This window comes from Lissotriton vulgaris, chromosome 3_1 (assembly GCF_964263255.1).
Source record: "Lissotriton vulgaris chromosome 3_1, aLisVul1.2, whole genome shotgun sequence".
NCBI classification, from domain to species: domain Eukaryota; kingdom Metazoa; phylum Chordata; class Amphibia; order Caudata; family Salamandridae; genus Lissotriton; species Lissotriton vulgaris.
The window spans coordinates 1,974,415,097-1,974,441,165 of record NC_141689.1 but is presented as its reverse complement, the minus strand read 5'-3'; the positions used below and the strand labels follow the sequence as shown (position 1 = coordinate 1,974,441,165).

At 44.9% G+C, this 26,069-nt stretch overlaps 1 protein-coding gene across 1 annotated transcript in view; it reads right to left on the bottom strand.

The window, feature by feature from the left end:
- Positions 1–435: 435 nt before the first annotated feature.
- Positions 436–26,069, bottom strand: part of SPCS3 (signal peptidase complex subunit 3) — a 63,332-nt gene continuing 37,698 nt past the window's right edge. The window contains exon 5 of the mRNA XM_086962459.1: positions 436–797. Within this exon, the coding sequence (XP_086818585.1) occupies positions 665–797 (133 nt within the window). The 3' untranslated portion in view covers positions 436–664. The remainder of the gene's footprint in view (positions 798–26,069) is intronic.

Here is a 26,069-nt window from a genome sequence, read left to right as displayed (position 1 = left end):
TAACGGCTAGGGCGCTCGACCTCGGACCTGGGGATCTGGGTTTGAGTCTCGGTAACGACGGCAAAAACCTCCTGTGATTCTGGGCAAATCACTTAATCTCCCCGTGCCTAAAAAAAGAATGTGTGTCCTCATGTAACGTAACTGGTGCTATGTAAAGGGCTCTGATACCCGGTTCGGGTCTAGTTCGTGCTATATGAAATTCTGCAAAAAAAAAAAAACAACAAAAAAACTAGAGACCCCCAAATCTAACACGCAGACTAACCAACTTATTTACTCCGTTCTAAAGAGAGACAATCTTGCTTGCAACATCAAATGTCCTCGTCAGCAACTCTCATATTGTCAGGCAGGTGATCTACTAGAGATCCATCTCAGAAAAAGCCCTCTGCGCAGAACATTCCAGTTACCTCAGAAAAATTAATAAAACACTTCTAGATATTTAAAACGGTTTCTTTTAATTTACAAGATTGATTTCAAGACCAACAAATATTTATTCCGAACTTCCTTTTTATTTTTGTTTTTATTTTAAAAAGGAATTGTACAGGTCAACAGCTTTTGACTTAAGCAAAGAGTGAGTTTGTAACGTACTGTTCTGAGAGTTGTTAAATACAACGATCAACTTATCTGCACATATAAAAAAATTTTGAGTCAAGTACATGAGAATAACTTAGTAGGTTTTTGTCGTTTCATAGGTCTCTGGGAAGGGAACAGACATATGTCCTGATCCTGTGACAAGAGGTAGGATGCCGGCATTCGGTACAACGTTCCAAGAAAGCGTCAGTGTAATATTCTGATTCCCTCTGTGAATACAAGACAGACATAGATCATAAATTAAAAAATTATTTTGAACACAGCGGTTCTGTACCTCAATTCAGAAGCAATAAAAACAGATGCGCAAGCCATAAAGCAAATCATGGTCATTGTACTACCAAAGAAGAAGCAGGTTTCAAATCCTGGTGTACTTTCCATACAGGGCTTCCAAAATCGTGTCAGGGCACATTCATAAATGTTCTTTCAAGAACAGTGCAACGTCAAGAAAAGTGATAACGGCAGCTGAAGAGGCAAATAATGGCTACAAGAAATGCAGGTGACCCACCAGAATGTCAATGGTAGCTGCAACAATACACATCGCTCAGATCACTTTCTCATACAAAGTTCTCAAATGTTAGCAATATTAAACATATCTAGACTAGTCACTTATAATACAGGTTTTTGTCGGGGCTCTGTTGGTGTGAGAAGGACAAAGCGGGTAGAGTTGGAGTCTGATTTTTTTACCAGGAATGATCTAAGTCAGTTAATTCTGCTTATGGATATGACAAAATCAGTATATTTGTCTTCATTTATGGATATACTGAGTGTTAAGAGAAACTGAATACCATATGTTGCATGATGTCAATAGTCCTTCTGCCCGTAATACGTACAATATCTCCAGTTCTGTGGTGCACAACGCCTTATGCAGGTGCTGTTAGTTGGATATGCCAGCACAATTATTTTCACAGAGATCCTTACTACGGGAAAGGCAGCAGAACTCTGGAAACCTATTTCTCCTAGTAGTGTTTCAGTACAGAAAACATATAGGACTCCCCCAACGCGTTTCAACCACAAATTCCTGCTTTTTCTACAAGGAAGACCTTGTGGTAGAAAGGAAGAGAAGGAACTGATAAGACAATTTAAATTCCTTTCTGGGCACTAATAAAGGAAGGACTAAGACATCTGAATAGGTTGCAATGTGGTAGGTCTAACGAAACGTTTCTTACCTGTTGGTGTAGTTTTGCAGCTTGAATACTTTCTGGATTCACTATGCAGTGCATTATTCCGCGGTCTAGTGCGTGGGTCCGGAATTGTAGTATTTTTTCAGGTTTTTTTTCTTTCTCGTAGCCCAGGTGGGCGTCAACGTCCCACCCTTTGTGGTCCTTCCTGTGACGTCGGCACGCTTCCCCCGGAAGATCCCACCTTTGGGGCGTAATCTTCGGATTCTTTTTTTCTCGTTTTTGTGTCATGTTTGTTCATCTTTTTCCAATCTTTTCAAGTTCTTCCTTTATTTAAAGGAACTTCAGTTTTGTCTCCTGAAGAGTCGGATTGTATACTGTCCTTGTACTCTCCTCCTCCTGTTTCCTCTTTCTGGCGGAGGTGGGAGGGTTCACTAGTGAATCCAGAAAGACTTCAAGCTGCAAAACGACACCGACAGGTAAGAAACTTTTCGTTTTGTAGGGTGAATCTTTCTGTATTCACTATGCTGTGCATAGACTTTGTAGCGGTTTGCTATGTTTGTGGCGGCTGGGTGGAAGATGAGCGTTGGTTGTTTAATATATCTTGAAGCACTTTTTGTCCTACTTGTGCTTCCTTGTTCATTTGTATATCCAAGCAGTAGTGCTTAGTGAACATGTGCACTGAAGCCCATGTTGCGGCCAGGCAGATGTCTTGGATGGGTGTGTTTGCCAGGAAGGCTATTGTTGCTCCCATGTTCCTGGTAGAGTCGGCTTGTGCCCCTCCTAGTAGTTCTTGACCTGCCTGCTTGTGGCAGAATTGTATAGTTTGTGCGATTCATCGTGCAATGGTGCCTTTTGTTACTGGTCTTCCCAGGAAACTGCTTGCGAAGGATACAAAGAACTGCTTTGTTTTCCTGTGCTCTTTCGTTCTTTCCATGTAATGCATTACTGCCCTTCTAGCATCCAGAGTGTGCAGTGCTCTCTCCGCGCTTGTGGATGGTTTCTAAAAGAAACTTGGTATCTGTATTGTTTGGTTCATGTGAAACCTTGACACCACCTTTGGCATAAAGTGTCGGTCGGTTCTCATTACCACCCTGTCATTGTGTATTTGAATGTAGGGTTCCTGTAGCGTCAGTGCTTGTAGCTCGCTTACCCTGCGTAGCGAGGTGATTGCTACCAGAAAGGCTGTCTTCATTGTGAGCATCTGTAGTGAGGCCTTGTGGATGGGTTCGAAAGGCGCTTTCATAAGTTCTGTTAGAATTATATTACGGCGGCGGCGGCATCCTTTTTGGGGGGTCGGGGGGGGCGCTACCTTTTAGCCCCTTCTAGGAATCTCTTTACTACTTGGGATGTAAAGAAGCCCTTTCTCATCTCCCCTCTTGTATAGGCTACTATCGCTGCTAGGTGTACTCTCAGCGAGGTAGAGCTCAGGTTTGTTTTTAGCACAGTTGATTCCTTGGTTATTTTCTTGTGTAGGTTTTCCCTGATGCACCATTGTGTGAATTTTTTCCATTTCGCCCCATAGCACCTCCGTGTGGTAGGTCTCCTTGCCTCCATTAGCACCCGCAGTGTGCTCTCGGGGAGTTTTAGGTGTGCAAACTACGTCTTCAGGAGCCAGGCAGCTAGGCAAAGGCTCTCTGGCTCAGGGTGAAGTACCCCCCCATTTTGCAAGTCTTTTCTTTTTGCAAACTTGTATCGTGGACCCTGCGCCATTTCTACTATTTGTGAGACCAGGACTGCCTGGCCCACTGTGGTGCCACCAGAATCAGTGTCATGTTGCTGGTTCTGCATTTGCTGTGTACCCTGTGTATCAGTGATATCGGGGGGAAAAGCGTAGGCAAATGTTTTTGACCAGCTTATCCACAGGGCATTCCTCTAGGATTGTTCCCCTGGTTGCCTGGATGCGAAGTATTGGCATTTTGCAATCTGGTGTGTTGCAAATAGGTCTATTTTCAGTGTCCCCCACTTTTTGAATAGCTTTTTTGTTTCCTGTGCATTGAGCTCCCACTCGTGGGATGCTGATGTCTGTCTGCTGAGCCGGTCTGCCTCCACGTTGTCCTTTCCTGGTAGGTGTATTGCCAGGAGGTCTATTTCTAGTGGGATGGCCCATCTCTATATCTCCTGAACTAGATTGGATAGTGCAAATGATTGTGTTCATTCATGTTTGTTCATGTAGAACATAGTTGTTGTGTTGTCGGTTTGTATCACACTCTCTGCTTGTACAGTTGTTTCTGGAAGGCTTTTAGGGCAAGGAACACGGTCTTTAGTTCTAGGTAGTTGATGTGCCTGATCGCATCTGTTGGAGTACACAGACCCCTCACCTTGAGCTGGTTCATGTGTGCTTCCCATCCCCTTTGGGATGCGTCTGTGGTGATGGTCACTGTTGGGTTTGGTGGTGTTAAATACTTCCCCCTTGTTATGTTCTGCTTGTTCCACCACGCTATCTCCTCTTGCACTGCGTGTGTTACAACTACTAGATCTTCCCAACTCCCTGTAGCTTGTGACCATTGTTGTTGGAGCCATTCCTGGAATGGTCTCATGCGGAGTTGTATATTGGGGACTAGGTGTATGCATAACGCCATCATCCCGATCTTGCTCGCTGTTCTCCCTGTCAGAGCTTGCCCATTCTGGTATTGACGTGTCTCCTTTATCAAGGCGAGTGTTCTCTTGTCGCTGGGGAACACTTTGCTCTGGATAGTGTTGATCAGTGTGCCCAAGAAGATCTTCACCTGTTTTGGTTCCATCAAGGATTTCCCCCAGTGTATTGAGAATCCCAGTCCTGTCGGCGTCTGTGTGACCCGCTGTGCATGTATTTGGCATTGTTTGTGTGAACTTGCCTATTAGGCAGTCGTCAAGGTAGGGGTATACATGAATCCCTTCCCTCCGTAGGTGCGCTGCTACCGCTGCGAGGCATTTAGTGAAGACCCTTGGTGCTGACTTTAGTCCAAAGGCTAGGGCTGTGAACTGGTAGTGTGCTTTGTTGATGGCAAATCTTAGTAGAGGTTTGTATTGTCTGTTCATGGGAATGTGTAAGTAGGCATCTTTGAAGTCTATGGTGGACATAAAGTCTCTGTCTCTTATCTGAGGAATAACCTTCTGTAGGGATGTGTGGTATCTATGGTTCTGTCTGTCTACTCTCTTTCTCTCCTCCCTCTCTATTGCTTAGAATGTCCCCCTAGGTTCCTCACTTAATGTTCTAGCTTTGTCAGTTACTGCCTGAGTCCTGTTCAGAGCTGACGTTGCTTCGTGTCTGCTGTGAAGGTTTCTCAATAAAGAACCTGTATTGAACCAGACTGATTCCTGCCTGTGATTGGAGATCTGGATCTAACATTTGGCGACGTTTTGGGATTTTTCCTGAATCCTTCACACTCTCAGCACCCACTGAAGCACTGGGAGGCCTACGCGATCATCGAAAAGCGCATGAACCTTGTTCTTCAACTAGCGCAGCTTCTTCAAAAGGTCGTATATATACTTTCCTAACTTTTGGCTGTTTTCACCGGTTCTGCGCCACCTTTATTGTGTCTGCGCACCCGTTACCCTCGAGCGAGCCTATCTCGAGCGCCATAGACTCTACGTTCCCTTCCTCGAGCGAGCTTCAGCTCGAGGATTCCACCAGAACGTACCTGACCGAGTCTTCCACTCCAGCCATCTTCGTCCCTCCTCCCAGTCAGCCTTCGCGCACGTCACAGTTCTCCGCCTGGTCTCTGACGGAGTGACGCGCCTCACGTTCCTGCATTCTACGTGACTCCATCTTGCTAAAGGTCACGCAAGTCTTCACTGCTCATTTGCATGCGCATTCAGTTTCAAGCGCTCGTTTCTCTAAACTCATCGTTTTTTTGGTCACGGTGAGCTACGTTCTCCTCATTCCTCATTTGCATGCGCATTCAGTCTCAAGCGCTCGTTTCTTCAAACTCATCGTTTTTGGTCACGGTGAGCTACGCACTCCTCATCATATTTACAGCGTTGTTTTTTCACTTTTTACCTATTTTTCTTTCACGCTGTCCTGGATTTCAAACAACTTTTTCGATTTCAGGTTTGGTTTTATTCTACTCTAGCCTTTGGTTCTGCTTCTACCAGCACATCTCCTTGAATTCTACTCGATGATGTGCACATCTTACCAAGTACTTTAAACCTTATTTCACTGACATTATTTTTGTGTTTTTCTTGTTTGGCTACTTCATTGTATTCTCTGTACACTTTGTTGCTTTAATATGTCTCAAAATATTGTCACACCTCCTTATTTTCTTCCTGATCCTGGTGTACCTAAAACTAAGTGGAAACAATGGGTCAAGGGTTTTGGCAGTTACATTATTGCCTTAGATGGTCAGAAATATGAACCAGACAGGAAATTAGCCTTACTCTATAACAGTCTTGGAGCTGAAGGTCAACGCATTTTTGACCATTTACCTGCTTCTCCTCAACCTCATGAAACTGAGTGGGATTGTTTTCAAGAAGCTGTTTCTAGATTAGCCAAATATTTCATTGACGAAACTAGTGTTGTTGTGGAGCGTCACAAGTTTTATACTAGACATCAGTTTGAGTATGAGTCAATTGATACTTTCTTAACTGAACTTAGAGTTTTGATATCAACTTGTGAATTCGATGGTAATATTGATTCCTACCTCAGAGATCAGATAGTAGTTAACTGTTATAACAAGAAGGTTCAAGAAAGATTGCTTTGTTGTAGGGATCCATCTCTCAACGAAACTCTTGAACTAGCGAGAGGAATTGAGAGATCTGTCTCTTCTCAAAGGGTTTTGAACAAAAGCAAAGGTGACACCATAACTGAAGCTGTCAGTGCTCTTAACATCAAACCTAAACCTTCCCAGTTTAAAAACAAAGATTCTAGAGAACCTAAAAAAAACTTTGCATGTTTCAGATGTGGTTCTTCTTCACATCTTGCCAATTTCAAAGGTTGTCCAGCTCTGAGTAAAACTTGTCTTAATTGTAAACGTACGGGTCATTTTACCAGAGTGTGTAACAGAAATTCTGTAAAAATTAATGCAATTGAAAATGTTGAGTTTCCTGAACCTGAAAATGTATGTACCGTTGTTCCTTCTAAAAAAATCGTGTTGTACATTGATGCTGAGTTGGATGATGGTGGTCCCATCTGCGATATCACCATTGGTAGCACAGTAATTCAAGTGACGGTGGATTCTGGTTCTCCTATCACCTTTGTCACTGACATTTTGTATAATTTACACTGGAATTCTTCTCAATTATTCCCTCCTGATATTCACACCATTTCATTTGGTGGACATTCCATTGACATGCTGGGATTCTTCAATGATACCATAAAATTTGAGGACAGGTCCATTGCCACCAAAATATATGTTGCTAAAAATGGGTACAACATTTTAGGTTGGAAAGATCAGGGCAAATTTGGAATGGTTTTAAGACCTGGCACTTCCTGTCCTATTTCCTTGGTTGATGTTTGCTCGTCCTCCAATCTTGACCTACAACAACTTTTAGCCAAACACAGTGCTCTTTTCATGGACAAGCTGGGCCTTGTTCATGACTTTGAGCACCGCATTGTTCTCAAAAAGGATGCCATTCCTGTGGTCCATAAAGTCAGGAATGTTCCCCTATCTGTTAGGTCCCAACTAAAATTACACTTAGAGCAGCTATGCCTTGACAAAGTTATTGAGCCTATAAACTCTTCTGAATGGGTCGCCCCCATCGTTATTGCCAAGAAAAAGGGTAGCAAAGACATTAGGCTATGCATCGACCTAAGGTCCTTAAACAAAAACATTTTAATAGATTGTTTTCCCCTGCCCAAAATCCAAGACATGTTGGCTCAACTTGGTGATTCTAAGGTTTTTTCGTGCTTGGACTTAAGGTCCGCCTATCACCAGGTTGAGCTCAGTGAAGATTCCCGTGATTTGACTTCCTTTAACACACCCTTTGGTCCCTTCAGGTTCTTACGCATGCCTTTTGGGCTTGCGTCTGCTGCCTCTGTCTTTCAGAAGCTCATGTTTAAAATGTTTGGCAATTGCAGCAATGTGTTGGCTTATCAAGATGATATCCTTATTTATTCTAAGTGCGGTGATGACCATTTAAAGAAACTGTCTGAGGTGTTGCACATTTTGGAAACCAATGGTTTTACTGTAAAGAAAGAAAAGTGCAAGTTCATGGTTGATAGTATTGATTACCTTGGCCATCACATATCTAGCAGTGGCATTTCTCCCAAACAAGATCTTATCAAAGCCATTGTTGACAGTCCCAGTCCGGAAAACAAAGATCAACTTAGATCTTTTCTCGGTGTTTGCGAGTACTACTCAAGATTTGTGGATTGTTTTGCCCTGCAAACTGAACCATTAAGAAAATTACTCAGAAAAGGTGAAAAGTTTGTTTGGGATGATTCTCTTAATAAGACTTTTGTTCACTTAAAGAACCTCATTGTTCAAGCCCCCTCTCTTCATTCGTTCAGGGATGACATCCAATCCATCGTCACGGTGGATGCAAGTGGCGTTGGGTTAGGGGCTGTTTTGTCTCAATTGGTTGACGGCGTGGAACAGACAGTTGGTTTTTCTTCCAGATCCCTTTCCCCTGCTGAGCGCAGATACAGCACCATTGAGAGGGAAGCTCTGGCCTGTCTTTGGGCAACCAAGCATTTTGAGACTTATCTCTGGGGTAGAAGATTTATTTTGGTGACCGACCACAAACCCTTGGTGTTCCTTTTGTCTGATAAAGACCACAGTAATCTCAGTCCTCGGTTAGTCAGGTTACTCTCAAGAATGTACGATTTTAATTTCTCCATCTCTCATATTCCTGGGGGTAAAAATACCCGTGCTGATTTCCTCTCTAGGTGTCCCCTCAAAGATTGTGTAAATTCTTCTTCCCTTTTTGAGGACTCTGAATGTGTCGTAGGTATGGTTGATGGGTTGTTGTTCTCTGAGAATATCATCAGCAAGGATGAGTGGTTGGATTGTGTCAAATTAGATAAGGTCCAAAATGCCCTCAAGAATCATGTCATCAAGGGCTGGCCCGATGACAGGAATCTTGATTCTGGCCTACGTTTATTTGCCAAAGTTAAAGATGAACTTACTGTTGAGGATGATTTTTTAATGAGGGGCTCTTTGTTAATTCCTCCCAACAAACTCAAACTTAAATTATTGAATTTGGCTCATCTGGGTCATCTAGGGATCACCGGCACCAAGAAAAGGCTACGACTCTACTACTGGTGGCCCAATCTTGATATTGATGTTGAAAATTTTGTGGGTAGGTGTTCCTGTTGTTTTGAAGCTGACAAGTCTCTTAAGCTGCGGAATACTCCCCTTATTCCTGTTCCCTATCCTCAGGGCCCCTGGGAGAAACTGGGCATTGATTTTATTGGTCCCATGTACAACTTGAAGCCTCATCTGAGATTCGCCTTAGTTTTGGTGGACTATTTCTCCAAGTGGGTTGAGTGCAGGTTCATGTCTGATCCTTCCACGGTTGGTGTCATTGATTTTCTAGATGACCTCTTTCACAGAGAAGGTATCCCGAAGTTCCTTGTCTCCGACAATGGTGTCCAGTTCAAGTCCCAGGTCACTCAAAAATTCTTAACAAATCTTGACATCAAACATTTAACTGTTGCCCTTTACAGTCCACAAGGAAATGGTATGGTTGAAAGGGTTAACAAAATGCTAAAAGACACCATCCAATTAGCCTGCATGCAGAATCTGGATGTTTCCAAAGCTGTTAAAGAAAGGTTATGGAGCTATCACAACACACCCCATTCCACTACTGGAATTACCCCTTTTGTCTTATTAAAAAAACGTTTTGGCTCTTCTAAGCTTAGCCCCCCCTGGGTTCTTGACAAAACCAAGGTTGATGGCAAATTACCCAATGTTGATCAAGTTCGCAACAGGGTTGTTTCTATGCAAAACAAGATGAAAGTTGCTTATGATGACAAATTTAAAACTAAAGTGATTTCTTTCAAGGTGGGTGACTCCGTCAAAGTCAAGAGACCTCTCAAAAACAGTCATCATTCCTCAAAATTCTATCCTGCTTCTAAGGTTGTCAGAGTCTCTAAGAATGCTGTTTTACTTTCCAATGGGAAGTGGTGGAGTAAGAGAAATGTTGTTATTGTTAACCCTTTTGTTCCCAAGGACTCTAAAGACCAGGAGGACAGCAACCCTTCTGTTTCCTCTTCTTGGGATCTTCAGCCCTCCACATCTTCTCATCAAAGAGACTTTTCAGCCCATCCTGGTTTTGATGATTTGAATCTTCCTGGGCCTTCTTCCTTGCGTTCGGATCAATGTTCTCCTTCTGATGTCATCAATGATGTGTGTACATCTGATGTTCATCCTGTTGTTTCTGATTCACCTTCCAATGTCAATTCTGCTCTGCTTAACCTTCCTCCTCCTCTCAGGCGGAGTTCTCGCAACACTTCTGTTCCTGCCTATCTCAAGGACTATCAACTTTAATCTTTTCCTTTTTATTTCTTACTCCTTTCCTTGCCTCTGTCTTTTCTCTTTGGGGAAGGGAGATGTGTGGTATCTATGGTTCTGTCTGTCTACTCTCTTTCTCTCCTCCCTCTCTATTGCTTAGAATGTCCCCCTAGGTTCCTCACTTAATGTTCTAGCTTTGTCAGTTACTGCCTGAGTCCTGTTCAGAGCTGACGTTGCTTCGTGTCTGCTGTGAAGGTTTCTCAATAAAGAACCTGTATTGAACCAGACTGATTCCTGCCTGTGATTGGAGATCTGGATCTAACAGGATGTCATCTTGAATTTTTGAGTCTTTATGTATTGGTTTAGGAACCGTAGGTCCAGGATGGGTCTTAATGTTTCGTCCACCTTTAGTACGAGGAAGTAAACTCCCTAGTTTCTTTCTTTGAACAGTACTGTTTCTATCCCCTCCTTGTGGAGGAGTTATTGTGCTTACTGTTCTTTTGCTGAGCGCGCCTTGCTTTTTGGTTTCCTGTTTGGAAGATTCTTTTCCAGTTCTATACAGTATCCGAACTGTATGATGTGCAGTATCCATTTGTCTGTTATTTTCTTTCACTCTTGGAAGAAGTGCTTTAGTCTGCCTCCTACTGGTGTTACATGTTGGTTGATCCCTGATTTGAGTTGGTGTAAAACTTTTTTGGTTATTTTCTTTTGACCCTCCCCTAGAGTTGTTGTGTGGGTGGGCAAGTTTGGTGGAGCAAAGTCACTTTGAGGTGGGTTGCTGGCCCCCTCTTCTGGTTTGTCCTCGTCCATTCACCCTCCCGCGAAAGGACTGGCCCCTAGGTTGGTATTGCCAGGTTTGCTGTTGCGGACCCTGCTGCGCTTGATTGTGGTCCTGGTAGTTCTGCTGGAAAGTCTGATGTGATGTTCCCGGCTTGTTTTCCCCTCTTCGGTTTGGAATCTGTGTCGGGGTGCCCCTTCTCATGCCTCTGAACATGGACCTTGCAGTTTCATTTTCATTCCTCAGCTGCGTCCGTTTCTCATTTTCTGGCGCTCCGAACAGTGTTTCACATTGAAGGGTGTGTTTAGGATAGTATTCTGGACTTCCGGCTTGAAACCGGAGATCCTCAGCCAGGCATGTCCAGGGCTGATTTGAGGCATGAGTTTGCCATGTTCTTGCCTTCCTCCACCAGGTGAGCTGCTCTCTGTTGGTATTGTTCAGGGAGGTGTTTGAGTAGCTTTACAACCTCCTCCCAATGCGGTTATGTATGCCTAGGGAGTAGGGCATTAGAGTTGGCAATGCGTCAGTGGATTGCTGCATTCCTCTCTATTTTTCTTCCAGTGAGGTCTATCCTATTATTTTCCTTGTCTGGAGGGGGGCCTGAGTTTGTTGGAATGTTGGCCCTTTTTCTGGCTGTTGCTGCAATGATGGAGTCAGTTGTGATGGATCCCTGGATATATAGTGGGTCCTTAGAGGAATGTTTATACTTCTTCTCTGTCCTTGGTGTGACCGATCTGCAGATTGATGGTTCCTTGAGTGCTTCCCTTCCCTGGTCCAGGACACTTGGGAGCATTGGGAAGAATTGAATTGACTCCTAGTTTGAGTGGAGAGCAGGGTCTCTAAGAGGAAACAGGCTTTTGGTTTCTCTTCCTCCAGTTTCACCCCATATGCAGCTGCCGCAGTTCTGATGACCATATTGTAGATGTCAATGTCATCTGGCGGCGAAGGCCTCGAAGGATACATTTCTACGGCCTCTTCCTGGCTTTCGGCATTGAAGTCCTGCCAATCCAAGTCCTGAACCACCAAGGATGCCGACCCCAAACTTGTTTGTTGGTCTTCCTCGCCTTCTCCCTCCTAATAGTATAGGCCCTCTTCCTCCTGCTGTTCCTCGGGCTCCGGAGTTTTCGGCGGGTCTTTGGCGTCGAACTCCTCTTCGTTCTCAACCTCTACAATTGTCGTCGGCTTTGACGGAATGGTGAACCTTTTCATCAGTTTGTCGAATTCCTTTTTCCTTTGTAGGATACTGTCCATTTTGGCCTGGAGCCTTCTCTTTTTCCTCTGCATCTCGGCGGCCTGTCGGGCGTTGAGGGTTTCAGCCGATCTCTTTGATGTTGTCGAAGTCGGTTTGGCTCCTTTTCCTTCAGCATCGAGGCGCCTTTTCGGGGCCGCGCTTCGACAACCTAGGCTTGTCTTGAGATTTCGCTGACTGGGAGTCCTTTTCGAAAGATCCGCTGGGCTGTTTGTCCCTGGATGCAGCTGCTTCTGTCGAATGTGTCAGCGCCAGTGCTCCTTTTGAGGACTTTGACTCTGATTTTCGAGGGTCTGTCGGGGTAGATGCCTCTCTTACCTCCTTTGTGGATTTCATATCGGTCTCTACGAGAGTGTAGTCATCTGGTCCCTCAGCGATGTTGTCCTCTTCCCCACTGGAGAGGTCCAAGTCCCGGAGCGACGGAGGTTGACCTTGGCCTTGCATGTTGTAGTTTGCTCTCCTCTGTCTTTCTCTTACCCAGAGTGTCTTCTGGCTGAATGCCGAGCAGGCGTTGCAATCCTTGCTCTCATGGTCGACCGGCAGACAGAGGTTGCAAACCGGATGCTGGTCCTTCTGCCTGGATTAGTGGTGGCAATTACAGAAAAATGTTAAAGGTATTTTGTCCATTCCTGTGCTCAGGGGGCCCCCTGTATGCGCATTCTCCGTTGGACGTCAAAGTTTGATATTCTCTCCTTCTTCGTCATCCCGGCTCGGTGTTCTTGATTGCGAGATGTATTCCCCAATTTCTCTTGTGGTTTTCTGTCTTTATTTTCTCCTTTTCTCCAAAAACTCTGGAACCTCTCGGTGACTATCCAGACCCAACGGCGGAAAAAAATCTGAAGATGGCGCCCAAAGGTGAGAGCTTCCGGGGGAAGCGTACCGACGTCACAGGAAGGGTGGGACGTCGACGCCCACCTGGGCTATGAAAAAAAAAAAAAGAAAAGGAAAACTAGAAAAAATACTACAATTCCGGACCCAACCACTAGACCGCGGAATAATGCACAGCATAGTGAATACAGAAAAATTCACGCTGCAAAACCATTAGACTCATTTCCATATTTAAAAATAGATAGCTTCAAATATGGGTTGCGAGAGGTGTACCTTTTTTGCCAACTGTGCCACAGCAAATGTCAGCTGGGCTGCTTTGTGTTCTTTGTTAGTTAACCTCCTCATTTGTACTTGTATGAGGTGGCCCTGGGTCCATTAAAAAAACAACAACAAAATAAGTGATCAGTTCAGTTGTTTTTAGTCAAACATGACTTGGGGTTCATGGTCATCGATTTTGCCTACAGTACGGCTCCAAACCAAGTAAATGTGTAGTAACCATACACCCATCTTGTCCAGCTAGACTGAATCGACGTCACGCCGCTCCATTAGGGGTATGATCTATCGATTTTAAGACCCTCTCCCATATCTGTAATATTACATTTAAAAAGCAAGGATGCAAGCACAGAGCCCTGCTTAAGTTTTTCATTTCTAAAGATGTGCTTGACTGGTATAACTGTTGTTTCCTTATGTAATGCACAACCACGAGTTGTTGTTTAACTGCCGTACTGCCCTCAGCAAAGTAAGCTGAATACACCTATTCTCAAGTTCTGTCCATAGCAGGCCCTTGTACATGCAATCAACACCAATTCGAAAATCCACAAAACAAAAATGGAATACTAAAGAATTTAGTATCATGTTCACTTAGCAGTTTGGGCTGGACTGTTCCCATGAGGCACAGGGTCAGACTGATTTGCATATAGCCATGTCTGAACTGGGGTGGCAGAGTGGGCTAAAGAACGGTGATGGATTAAACCCAGATCTTTTGACTGGGTGTGAGTGTTTGATTGGTTCAGATGCTCCGTCCATTACCACCCCCTTTTGTACCGCTTTTGGCCGCCATAAGTGTGGCAGGGTATGCTCAGATGTGAGTCCCTTGCTCACTTTGCCACTGGATTCAAGCAAGCCGGGCTGAAGAGGGCTGGAATGCCAGAAACCGGTCCTCGGAAGCTTGTTTCCGGTCCAGGGAAGGCATGGCTTGGCAGTTCGGGCTGGACTGTTCCCATGAGGCACAGGGTCAGACTGATTTGCATATAGCCATGTCTGAACTGGGGTGGCAGAGTGGGCTAAAGAACGGTGATGGATTAAACCCAGATCTTTCGACTGGGTGTGAGTGTTTGATTGGTTCAGATGCTCCGTCCATTACCACCCCCTTTTATACCGCTTATTATCTCCAGCACTAAGATAGTGTCCATTGTACTGCCTTCTTCCATGAACCCTGTTTGGTATCTGGGGAGAAGCTGATTAATCACCAAACTCTGCAGTTTTTCCAATAAGAGCATGGCATAATGTCCATAAATAGCCTTTAATTCCCCAGGTATTCATGGCTGCTCTTTAGGTTTCGCCTGCACACCGTGCTTGTGAAATCTATTGCAATCAATATAAATATATAATGGGGCTTACATCCCACCTTTGCTTTTCATTGGTTCTAGTGTTTGCCACTTACTTTTCCTCCATTTCTATTGGCTGTAGCATATTATTTCCTGTTGTTCCCGTGTGCTTCTCATATCAGTTTCCAATGACCCAAGGAACGTTTTAATCTGCTTTGGAACATTTTTGTTTTTTTAAGTTTCTCTACTGCAGAGTGCTTTTTTTGTGTGCAATTTTACATAGCGGGATACACAAGCATCAGTTCTATAATTTAGGTTTTCCTGCATGGTGCTTGTTTTTTGGTGCAATTTCACCGCATCGATGCTGCGGCGATTTTTGCGCTGTGCGGCTTTTTTTTAAAAAGCCGCGTTACATGACGAGCTCAGCTCGTCATCAGCACACGCCACCCGTGGCTGATGACGAGCTGAGCTCGTCATCAGCAGCGAAGGGGTTAACTTACAGACGGACATATTACAGGCATGAGAGATTAAGTGGCACGGGGGGAGATTAAGTGAAAGCAACTTGCTCAGAATCTCAAAAATTAGAGCTTCCTGCCGAGACTTGAACCCTTTTCCCCAGCTTTAAGCTCGTCCTCTCTAGCCCTTACACCAACTAAATTCTGAGCTCTTTTAAGAGACAAGTAGATCAGCATACAAGATGGCTGGCACTCCTTTGGAATGCACAATTAAAATGCACCCCATTATGCGTTCCCAAGCAGGGCCGGCCGTTTTGTTTCATTAGTTGTTCTTGCGCATTTTTAAGCATGCTTTCTTTGCGTTCTATAAATATCTCCTGGCAGGGAGGAACAGCCTTGATTGCATGAGGAGAAGTAGAAGCTCCAGCAGGTAATGCGGCTGAATAAATAGTACAGAGCCGGAAGCTTCTAGAAACGAATAAGGTCTATAGTCTTCTGTGGATTTGGTATTTTATGGTGATTAGAGAGGATGGGCCGCTAAAAATTCCCTGAGGGAAAAAAATACCTCTTAATAATGACATTTTACAGCTGCAAACCCAAGGCAATGGTATAAAGTAACGATTATCGTTGTAATTGAGGTAACAAGTACTACATTTGCCATCGATTAGCAAGCTGTAGAAATATGGTTAATGCCAGCAGTATTTCAGTAGTTTCTCTCAGCTAACGCTTTGGACTGCTAAGTAGTTCAGTCCTGGTAACGCACTTGGGTGAGATGGTGTGGGATGGCAGATTATTTTAAAATGAATGAAACAAAATGACTGAGCTCTAGACTAATAACTGGACTCTTGTTTCAAGAAATGCTTCATCTTCAAAATTCTGCAAGCTTCAAACAAATGCCACTCCTTCCTTGCTTAGTTTGACACCATTTTAAAGGGTTACAGCGATTGGTGATCATGAATAATAATGAACAATCAATAATAATAAAATAATAATAGGGACATTTATAAAGCGCTGAGTTACGCGCACCGGCGTGTCCACACGCTGAAAAAGTGGGAAGAGGCGGCAAGCAGGGAACACAGCTGCCGAGCAGGCAGTTACTTAGCATAGAGGTGGGTTTTAAATTTCGCTCGGAACCTCGCTTCCTCAGGTTCCAGGCGCAGGTCCACTGGGAGTAGTTTCCAGTAGTTTGCCGCTAGGCACCTGAAGGACCTGCCTCCCATGCGGGCTTTCTTAACCCTGGGGATCCTCAATGGTCGAGGTGCCCTGCCATTCAAGATCCGGTGACAGGTGCAGAGGGCTTTGTATTCCACTCTGCTCCTCACAGGAAGCCAGTGTAACTTCTGCAGGGCCGCCTTCGAAGGCGCCCTTTTGGGCAGCCTGAGGATCAAACGTGCTGCCGCATTTTGCAGCACTTGGAGGCGTGCCATGCTTTTCTCTGGTGCCCCCAGGTACAGCAAGTTCCCGTAATCCAACCTGGCGGTCACCAAAGCATGTACCAGGGTTTGACGGGCTTCAATCGGGAGTAGGTCCAGGACTTTCCTCAATCTCTTCAGTACCCCAAAGCACACTCCAACCACCCGATTGATCTGGGGCCCGAAAGTAAGACCCGCATCGAACCATACCCCCAGGTTTCTAGCCTCCTGGCAGGGGGTGGGAGTTGGTCCTAAGCATGGTGGCCACCATGCCGATGACCAGGCAGACTGGGCTCTCCCTACCACCAACACCTCTGTCTTGCTGCCATTGAGTTTTAAACAGTTGATGGCCATCCACTCGGCAAGTTCTTTCATGCACGACCGGAAGCCATCTGCAGCAGGACAGGGCGCGTGTGACAGGGAGATAACCAGTTGCGTATCATCGGCATACGAAACCAGTTGGATTCCATGGCTCTCCACAATGGAGGCTACCGGCGCGACATACATATTAAAAAGGGTCGGGCTCAGGGACGAGCCCTGAGGCACGCCTTGGCCCAGGTGTACCTCTTTAGAATAGCAGTCGCCTTGCCTCACTCGAAAACTTCTCCCCGTGAGGAAGGCCTGGATCCATCTCAGCGCGGTGTTAGCGATGCCACCTCTGTTCAGACACTGTAGCAAGGTGGTATGTGCTACAGTGTCTAACGCCGCGCTGAGGTCAAGCAAGATAAGGGCCATAGTTTGGCCTTCATCTACGCCCGGTCTCAGATGTTCTGTTGCCATAAGAAGGGCGGACTCAGTAGAGTGACGTGGTCTAAAGCCAAACTGCGTGGCGTGGAGCAATCCAGTCTCCTCCACATGCTTCATGATTTGGGTATTTACCACCTTCTCCGCCACTTTGGACAGGAAAGGCAGGAGTGAGATGGGCCTCAGATTTTCTAATACCTCAAAACCAATGTGGGGTTTCTTCCGGAGCGGGAGCACCACTGCCTGTTTCCACCCCTCAGGCAACATTCCCGATCTGAAGGAGGTGTCCAGGACATGCCTTATGTAGGGCTCCAGTGCTTCCAGGCTGTCCCCCAAACGTTTCGGGGACACCGGGTCCAAAGGGGAGCCTGATTTAACAGAGAGGCATAACCTGACTAGGTCCTCAGGAGGGTGGGTACTAAAGTTTGTGAGAAGCCCCGCAGTCTCTGTATCCTCTGATGCTACCTCAAATTCAGCCCCTGTAGGGGGGGGGGGGCGGGGGGGTTAGGAAAGGTCGAGTAAATTTTCTCGACTTTGGTGGAGAAGTATTCAGCGATGCGGTCACATGATTCCGTCGAGCAACTCTCCAGATCTGCAGGTTAGTCTATGGTGGTCAAAGACTTATAGATGCCGAAGAGTTCTTTGGCCGAGTTTTTTGCCCCTGAAATTTGTCCTGCATAATAGGCTGCCTTAGACTTTTTAATCAGCCTGTGTTGAAGGCGCCTTTTTTCTAAAAACAGTTCCCTGGCCTGAGTATCATAGGACACCCTCCAAACTCTTTCGGCTCGCTTACATTCCGCCTTTGTTTTCCTCAGCTCTCCACTGAACCATGGGGCTGATCTTTCCTTGCGGCACATGCGGATGTGCGGCAGAGTGGAGCGGTCTGGTCAAGCGCTTCTGTGATGCGCTTATTCAGGTTAGAAACCGCCGTTTCTATGTCCTTGCCTCCAGGCTGGCCGTCTCTGATTAAAGCTCGATTAAAATCCTCCAAGGAGAATTTAGCCCACTTCCTCCTTAAATAGTTCAGGGGGGCCTGACTAGGTTTAGTGGCTTTGGGGCTGTTTATAGAGAAAGCCACCAAAGAGTGGTCAGTCCAGGGGATCGGTTCAGTTGCGGACACCTCAACCCCTCCCCAGTTAGCGAAAACCGGGTCCAAAAGATGCCCCTGCCGGTGCGTAGGGCTTGAAAGCTTCAGTTCAAGCTGAAGGGCTTGGATATCCCGGCAGAATCACCATTTACAGAACGGCCCATTTGTCAGCAGTTTGGATCTAGGGTATGCAGAGAAAAAAATGCATGTGCTCCCAAGGTGTAATTCAATAACAACTGACCATCGATTAATGCAGGAGTTAAATGGGTTATACTTTGGGAAGAGTGATGAACCTACACAAGTAAACTCCTTTTACCCCTCTGGAAATGCAAACATTTGGCAGGAAGGATAATGAACACGGGATCGAAAAACAAGCACATAGATTGTAAGAGATACCTGAACAGCTTTAGAACTATAGCAACATTATGTAGATAGTATTATTTGTATTACATACATCTATCTAGGAGTATGCATGTTACACTGATGGAAACAGCAAACCGCTGTTGCACAACATTGCTCAAGAAAGCTCAGTGTACACAACGAGACAACTACACAATCACAACAATATCCTTTGCCCATGTAGTGCTTATTCCGTCATAATAAGTAGGCAATACATGGGGAAAAGACAGTGTTGTAATTGTATTATATAAGGAGAGGAAAGTTTTGCATGAATACAATCTCCACCTGGTTTCAGAGTTTGCTGTTTTCCCATGTTTATGCCTTGGCATCTGATCTTCGAACTGGCAATAAATCTATTCGAGTGGTCGTTATCACTTAAAATTAATGTTCAGTTTTATTGGGAGTTAATTCTAAGCCGTTCTTTTATACCTCAGCGTAGGAGGGGCATCAGTGTCGAAATTTTACCATGAAAGCTCACATGCAGAAAACTTTGTAAACTATGTATTGCAATCGTAGAATTGGCGAGAATCACTAAAAGCTAATAAGAGGTTTTTTATTGCAAATTCTTGTAAACACCTGTAATCATCACATAATAAATATGCTCTTTTTGTACTGGTGTCACCTATTCAATATCATCTTCTGTCAAGTTAAGGCAACAGTCCAGCCTGGCTGATGAGTAGTGTTACACCGAAACCGGTCCGACAAGGTTACTTTCTGGTCCAGGGAAGACCTGGCTTGGCAGTTCGGGCTGGACTGTTCCCATGAGGCACAGGGTCCCGCCTAATTTGCATATCGCTGGGTCTGAAGTGGGGTGGCGAGGTGAACCGAAGAATGATTATGGATTTAACCCAGATCTGTGACTGGGGGTGAGGGTCTGAAAAGTTTCAGTGGTCCGTCCAGCATCTCCTTGTGTTTGCTTTGTGAGGGAACAAGACCTGAAAGGACTAAATCACGGCACCCTGGATGACAGAATTCCCTGATGTGATTAGCATTTCTGGAGAGCAGAAAACCAAGGGTACTGTGGGAAAACGCAAACATCAACTTTTCAGACATGTTTAGAATAATACAGTACCTTAGGGGCCGGGGACCCTTCCCCATCCTGGATGGAGCTCTCATCTGAGGGCCGATTGCAGATTCCTGCAAAGACTTTTCAGCCTCAGAGTTAGCACTTCAACAAGGGTCACCAAGGGGAGCAGGTCATGGGAAATGGCCCACTCACTCAGTTAACCATTATATGTGGGCATCTTTCCTTTTTGAGATACAAGCCATGGGAGCCCCATTACTGAAAGGGAGGAATAGCTGCCTGAAATTGAAGATCCTATCCAGTATAGGAGTCAGACTTCAGTTGTAGTGGAAAAGAGTTTCACTTGTAAGAAAGGACTATCAAGGGAAATCGCCAGCGTAGTGACCATTAAACCCAGGAAAATCACATTAAGTTCCACTAGGTTTATGTGGAGGCAGGTTTTGGATCAGCTGCATAAAATGTTACTGGGAGGTACCCACACTGTGTATAATACGCCCCCCCCCCCCGGGTCCTCTAACAGAAGAGGGTCATAAACAAGAAACACAGCTGAAGCAGACTGAAGTGTCACACCGATCAGATTTTAAACATGCGATTTCATTACAAGACAGGAGGCTACATTATGCATTAATCCTTTAATGCAGCTCACAAACAGCCGCTTACATCACAAAGACTAGAACAAGAACAAAGTGACATCATAGTATCAATAAAAGGCATGTGCCAGAGAAGATCAGCATCTTTTAAATGCGGCTCGCAAACTGATAAGTTGCTCTTATTTACTCTCTCGGTTTTCTATTTGTATTGATACTTTATTGATTGCCTATGTTTTTATCTAATACCTAGATTCATTACCACCTTACTTTGTAATGGTAAAAGTTATGCTGACTGCCTGCTTGCTTTGATTCCTTATTGCCTGCTTGCTTTGTTTGCCCTTTCCTCGTTGGATTCCCGCTAGCATGTGATCGGCTTCAGATCCCACCTTCAGAATCCTCCCATCGACTTCCAATTTTTGGTTGTCGACTTTCCGCCCTCCACCCAGTTTCTACCCTGTGCTCTAGCAGTGCTCACCACGTCCCTTTACCAGCGCGACTAGCGGTGCTCACCGCGTCCCTTTCACCGCCTTCATGCCTTTTTCTTCGAGTCTCCTGAGACGCCCGTGGTGCTTGAGGCGGCGCGTCCCCTTTCCTAAAGCGAACACCATTGAGGAGTGAGGAACGAACCTTTGCAACGGTGGCGTTATGCCCCCTGCCTCCCCAGGTTCATTCCTCACATCAGCTAGCTCGAGCGCATCTGTTGCGCTTCTGCCGATTCTCCCCTCTGCCTGGCGGTCAGCTGTTGAGATTGTCGGAGGGAAAACCCCTTCACTTGCCATTTATACGTCTCTTAGGAATCCCCTCCACTTGTCATTTAAACGCGATAATAGACAATTTAACGCTTTTACCATCTCTCATAATATTAGCCTTAAAAAAAAAAGCGGAGAGGATTTATTAGACACTAGAAACAAGACCCTTTATCTAAATTAACACCAATATATATTCTGTTTAAAATATAAATTACCTTTATTAATTCACCTTATTGTACCTCTTATCTTCAGTTTATATTATAAATATATATACTTTATTAACCATACATTAACTGGGTTATGTCGGACATGGAATCAGACGATGCTGTTGCTAGCTCCCCTAGCCACACTAGTGATTCTTTTAAGAACTTTCTTGAGAAAGAGATGCGGTCAAGTATGCTGGACACACTTAAAGAAGTGATGTCGCATAAAAGACCATTATCTAATGATGGCAACACTTCTCGTGATCCAGAATCTGCTTACTCTAAAGCTCATAAAAAAGTCAAACACTTTGAAGGCACTACAGGAGGTCTTAATACCCCACTTGACCTGGGAGGTCCTAGCACCTCACGCAGTATGGGAGGCCATAGCGCCTCAAGAGATATTGGTGCCCCTCGCGTCACAAACAGGATGGGTTTCCCTAGCGTCACAGATTTGGCGGGTGTCCTCAGCGGCACAATTGACGATAGTGCGTGTGTTGACTAACTCAAATTCTGATGAAGAAGAAACCTTCAATGACCCTTACGACGAGTTCGTACTTGACCTTAATGACCAGAATCTAGAAGATTTGGATCTTAATGTTCCTTCCGAGGTTGACTCTTCCCCTTCCTCTAAAGACACAATTTTTGAGCCACTCGGTGGTAAGATGTTCTCCCCGAACAACATCTCCCGTCCTAACAGTTGTAGATGGTTCCCACATGACCATGTTGCCACGTTCGTTACCAAATGGCTGAGGAACTCTCTTGAGAGAGACACACACAATACAATGCGCTCAGAATGCCCTAGGCCATATATCGAAGACAAGGTCGGTCAGACCCCAATCTTGATCCTGACAAAAATTTTATTCAAACTGGGAAAAGATCCCAGGAAAGGCCTTGAAAGGGCCCTTAAGGCTTGTCAAGATCGCATTCTCGATATTCTCGTACCTCTTACTAGAATCCTCGACTTAGCAGAGGAATCCCATATATCTAATTCACCTCTTGACATTAACTTAATTAGGGGTTGGAGCCAGAGGGCTATCGTACTTCTTGGTAATGCCAACTCTGGTCTCAATATCGAGAGAAGGAAGACTATCCTTAATATGGATTAACCCCAAACTAGGTGACCTCTGTGAGAAAGAACCTTCAAGTAAACCCAAAGGTCTACTCTTCGGAGAAGACTTGATTAAAACCATCGGAAAGTATGTTTCAACTTTCACCGCTCTAGATAAAGCCCATAATAATACGAGACGAGTCTTTCCTACAAACCTTTTTGGTCAGGCCGGGAGAAGGGGCCACTCTTCCGGCCGCGGAAACCTCCGGCCCTTCTCATCTGGTAGAGGCAGAGGCGCCAACGGTAGAGGCTTCTACCCCTCCAACAAACAATTTTATCCACAGAGAGGACGAGGTTCCCGTGGCAGAGGCTTTCCCTCCCGTGGAGCTTCAAACAACAACATTCAAAGTAAGTGCTTTTCCTTCTTCTTCCCCTCCCAGGGTCGGGGGGAGGCTCAAACACTTATGTTTGGAAAACATTGACTCAGGACCCGTGGGTTCTCGAGACAGTCCGAGGATTCAAAATAGACCCACCTCTGGCTCTTTCTTTAGAACATCCAGCAATTGTCAAAGAGGAAGTTTCCTCTATGCTTCAGAAAGGCGCCATTATCGAGGCCCCTTGGTCCCAAAGAAAATTTGTAAGCACACTCTTCTTAGTCGAGAAGAAAGAAAGTTTGGAGACCGGTGATAAATCTTCGGGAGGTAAACAAATACCTCGTTTATCAACATTTCAAGATGGAGGGTATCCATCTTCTCAGGATCTTCTCCTTCAGGGAGATTGGCTAGTCAAATTGGACTTAAAAGACGCCTATTTTACCATCCCTATGGCGATAGAACATCAACCCTTTCTCCAATTTATTTGGGACGGACACCTCTTTCAATTTCAGGCACTTCCTTTCGGTCTCTCATTCGCCCCTTGGTGTTTCACCAAGGTCATGAGAACTATCGTTTCAATTCTGAGAGCAAGAGGTATTCGACTAATTATCTGCTTCATTATAAACAGGGAAAAATCCATCCTGACACCCTCAAAATCCCTAGAGTTCCTAGGTTTTACTGTGGACACCTCCAGTTGTCTCCTCTTACTTCCAAAAAGAAAATTGCCAAAATTCGGAAAGAGATCAGATTGGTTCTGAGACAACAATCTCTCTCTCTCCGAGAATTGGCCAGACTCCTGGGTCTTCTTTCTTCTTCGATCCAAGCTATCTTCCCAGGCCCACTAAATTACCGTGCTCTTCAGAGGGTGAAAGCCAATGCACTCCGTTCCGGTCTTTGGTATGGGGACCATGTTTCTCTAGACCAACAAGCAAAACTGGAACTCTCTTGGTGGCTGGACAATTTGGACGCCTGGAATGGAAGGGCTATCTTCGGCTCGACCCCGACTTTATTTTGGAGTCAGATGCCAGCCTTCACGGTTGGGGAGCACGTCTCCTCGACCAAGACACTGGTGGAGTTTGGACTCATTCAGAGTCTTCCCACCATATACATTTCTTAGAAATGACTGCAGGTCTCCATGCTTTAATGAGTTTCAGACACTCACTTCAGGGCAGATCCGTTCTTCTGAAGATGGACAACGTGTCTGCAGTCTCTTATATCAACCGACTCGGTGGTACGAGGTCTGCGGACCTATCAGATCTGGCCAAGAAACTCTGGATGTTCTGTCTGGAACACAAGATTTCTTTGAGGGCGGAATATCTTCCAGGGAAATCCAATGCCTCAGCAGACTGGAACTCGAGATTCCTTCAAGATTTCAGCGATTGGAAACTCGATGTGTCAATTTTTATTTCCCTGGATCATTTCTGGGGTTCTTTCGACGTGGACCTTTTCGTCAGCCGTTAGACCTTCCACCTGCCTCAGTATTTCAGCTGGATGCCAGACCCGGGTGCTCTGGCTGTAAACGCTTTTCTACAGTCTTGGGCTCCTCACCACCCTTACGCATTTCCCCCATTCGCCATGATCTAAAGGGTTCTACAGAAAGTGAGACAGGAACAGTGCTCTCTCGTCCTGATAACGCCTTTCTGGCCCTCTCAAGCCTGGTTCCCCTCAGCTCTGGAACTTTCTTGCGACATTCCCTTCCTGATTCCCGCAACTCAGGGCCTCCTCAAACGCAAACAGAGAGGATCACCACCTGGTTCTATCAGGGAGTTTGAACCTTCTTGCCTGGAAAGTGTCAGGCAATCTAACCAATTGTCTGGACTTTTGTCATCTGCTCTCACTCTCCTTGGAGAATCATGGGCACCAGGAACCCACTACAGATATAATAACATCTGGAAAAAATGGTCTCGTTGGTGCTTGGAGAGGAACTTTAATCCTGTGGAGGCTCCTATCATTAATATAGTTAATTTTTTGGTAGACCTCTTCGACAACGGTCTCTCCTATAGGCCAATTAACTGCTTTAGATCTGCAATTTCAGCAGGACATTCTCTCGTCAACGGTAAGACGGTAGGTACAAATGTTATCATTTGTAGAGTTCTTAAAAGTATTAGGCTTAAAAGACCTCCTCGCCCTAAATACCAATCTGTTTGGGATGTTAAACTTCTGCTTGACCTTTTTTGTTCATGGCCTGACAATTCTCTTCTTAACAGGAAATGTCTTCCAAATAAGCTTGCCTCTCTTTTGTGCCTAGTTTCTTGTTGCAGAGTTTCAGATGTCAAAGCTCTGGACATCTCTAATAGATGTCATGACATGTTTGGTGTGAAATTTGAAATCTTTAGGAGAACTAAAACCATGTCCGACTTTATCTTTTATCCTCGTTTTGATTTCTGCAAAAAACTCTGTGTGGTTGATTGCATGAAGGAATATGATTCCAGGATGTCTACTCTTCGTCCTCCTGATGCAAATCAACTACTTGTTTCCTATGCCAAACCCTTTAAACCCATCTCGTCCTGCTCTATCACAAGGTGGGTTAAATTGGCTATGAACTTTGCTGGTTTTGACCAGTCTAAATTCCAAGCTCATTCTCTGAGAAGCGCAATGGCCAGAAAATCATACTGGTCTGGTGGTAAGTTGGATGCTATCCTTAAAGCTGCTGATTGGTCTAATGCCTCTACCTTTGCTCATCATTATTGTAAACCAATAGAACATGTTTCTGACGTTATTCAAGGCTACCAACATGCATAATGTAGCCTCCTGTCTTGTAATAAAATTGCGATTCTCCTATTAACATGACCAGAGAATCTGGATTTCATTAAAGACACGGAGGCTAACATTATCCCTCCCATCCCTCCCTGGAGGGAAAATGAGGATTAATTTGGTTTACAATGTTATGCCTTTTATAATCTTTGTTTTCCATATCTTACTGTACTTCTTTTGAAGGATAATGTTCCATATGCTATTGTACCTCCTTTGTAGGATACTGTGTTCCTTTCTTGATTTGCTATATTTTCTTTTCAGACAATTCGAATTGATGGATCTCCATGGATTTTTCAACGTTCGCTTATCCTTCTTTCAAGATTACAGATTAATTCTTCGTTTGCAGCTTGATCTGATGTTCGGATGCATTTAAAAGAGGCTGATCTTCTCTGGCAGATGCCTTTTATTGATACTATGATGTCACTTTGTTCTTGTTCAAGTCTTTGTGATGTAAGCGGCTGTTTGTGAGCTGCATTAAAGGATTAATGCATAATGTTGGCTTCTGTTTCATTAATGAAATCCAGATTCTCAGGTCATGTTAATAGGGGAAATCGCAATTGTCCTTCACAAAACCTACTCACCGCTTTCTAACCGGCTGTGCCTACGTCTGTCGAGTTCTAATCGGCTGTGCCTACTTCTGGCGAGTTCACCCAACTAAGTGGCCCTGGTACAATCGCACATTGGTGGTATGCTTAATTAAAGGGCACTCCTTGCCAGAAATATGTGTTGCCCTCTCTACTCGCCATG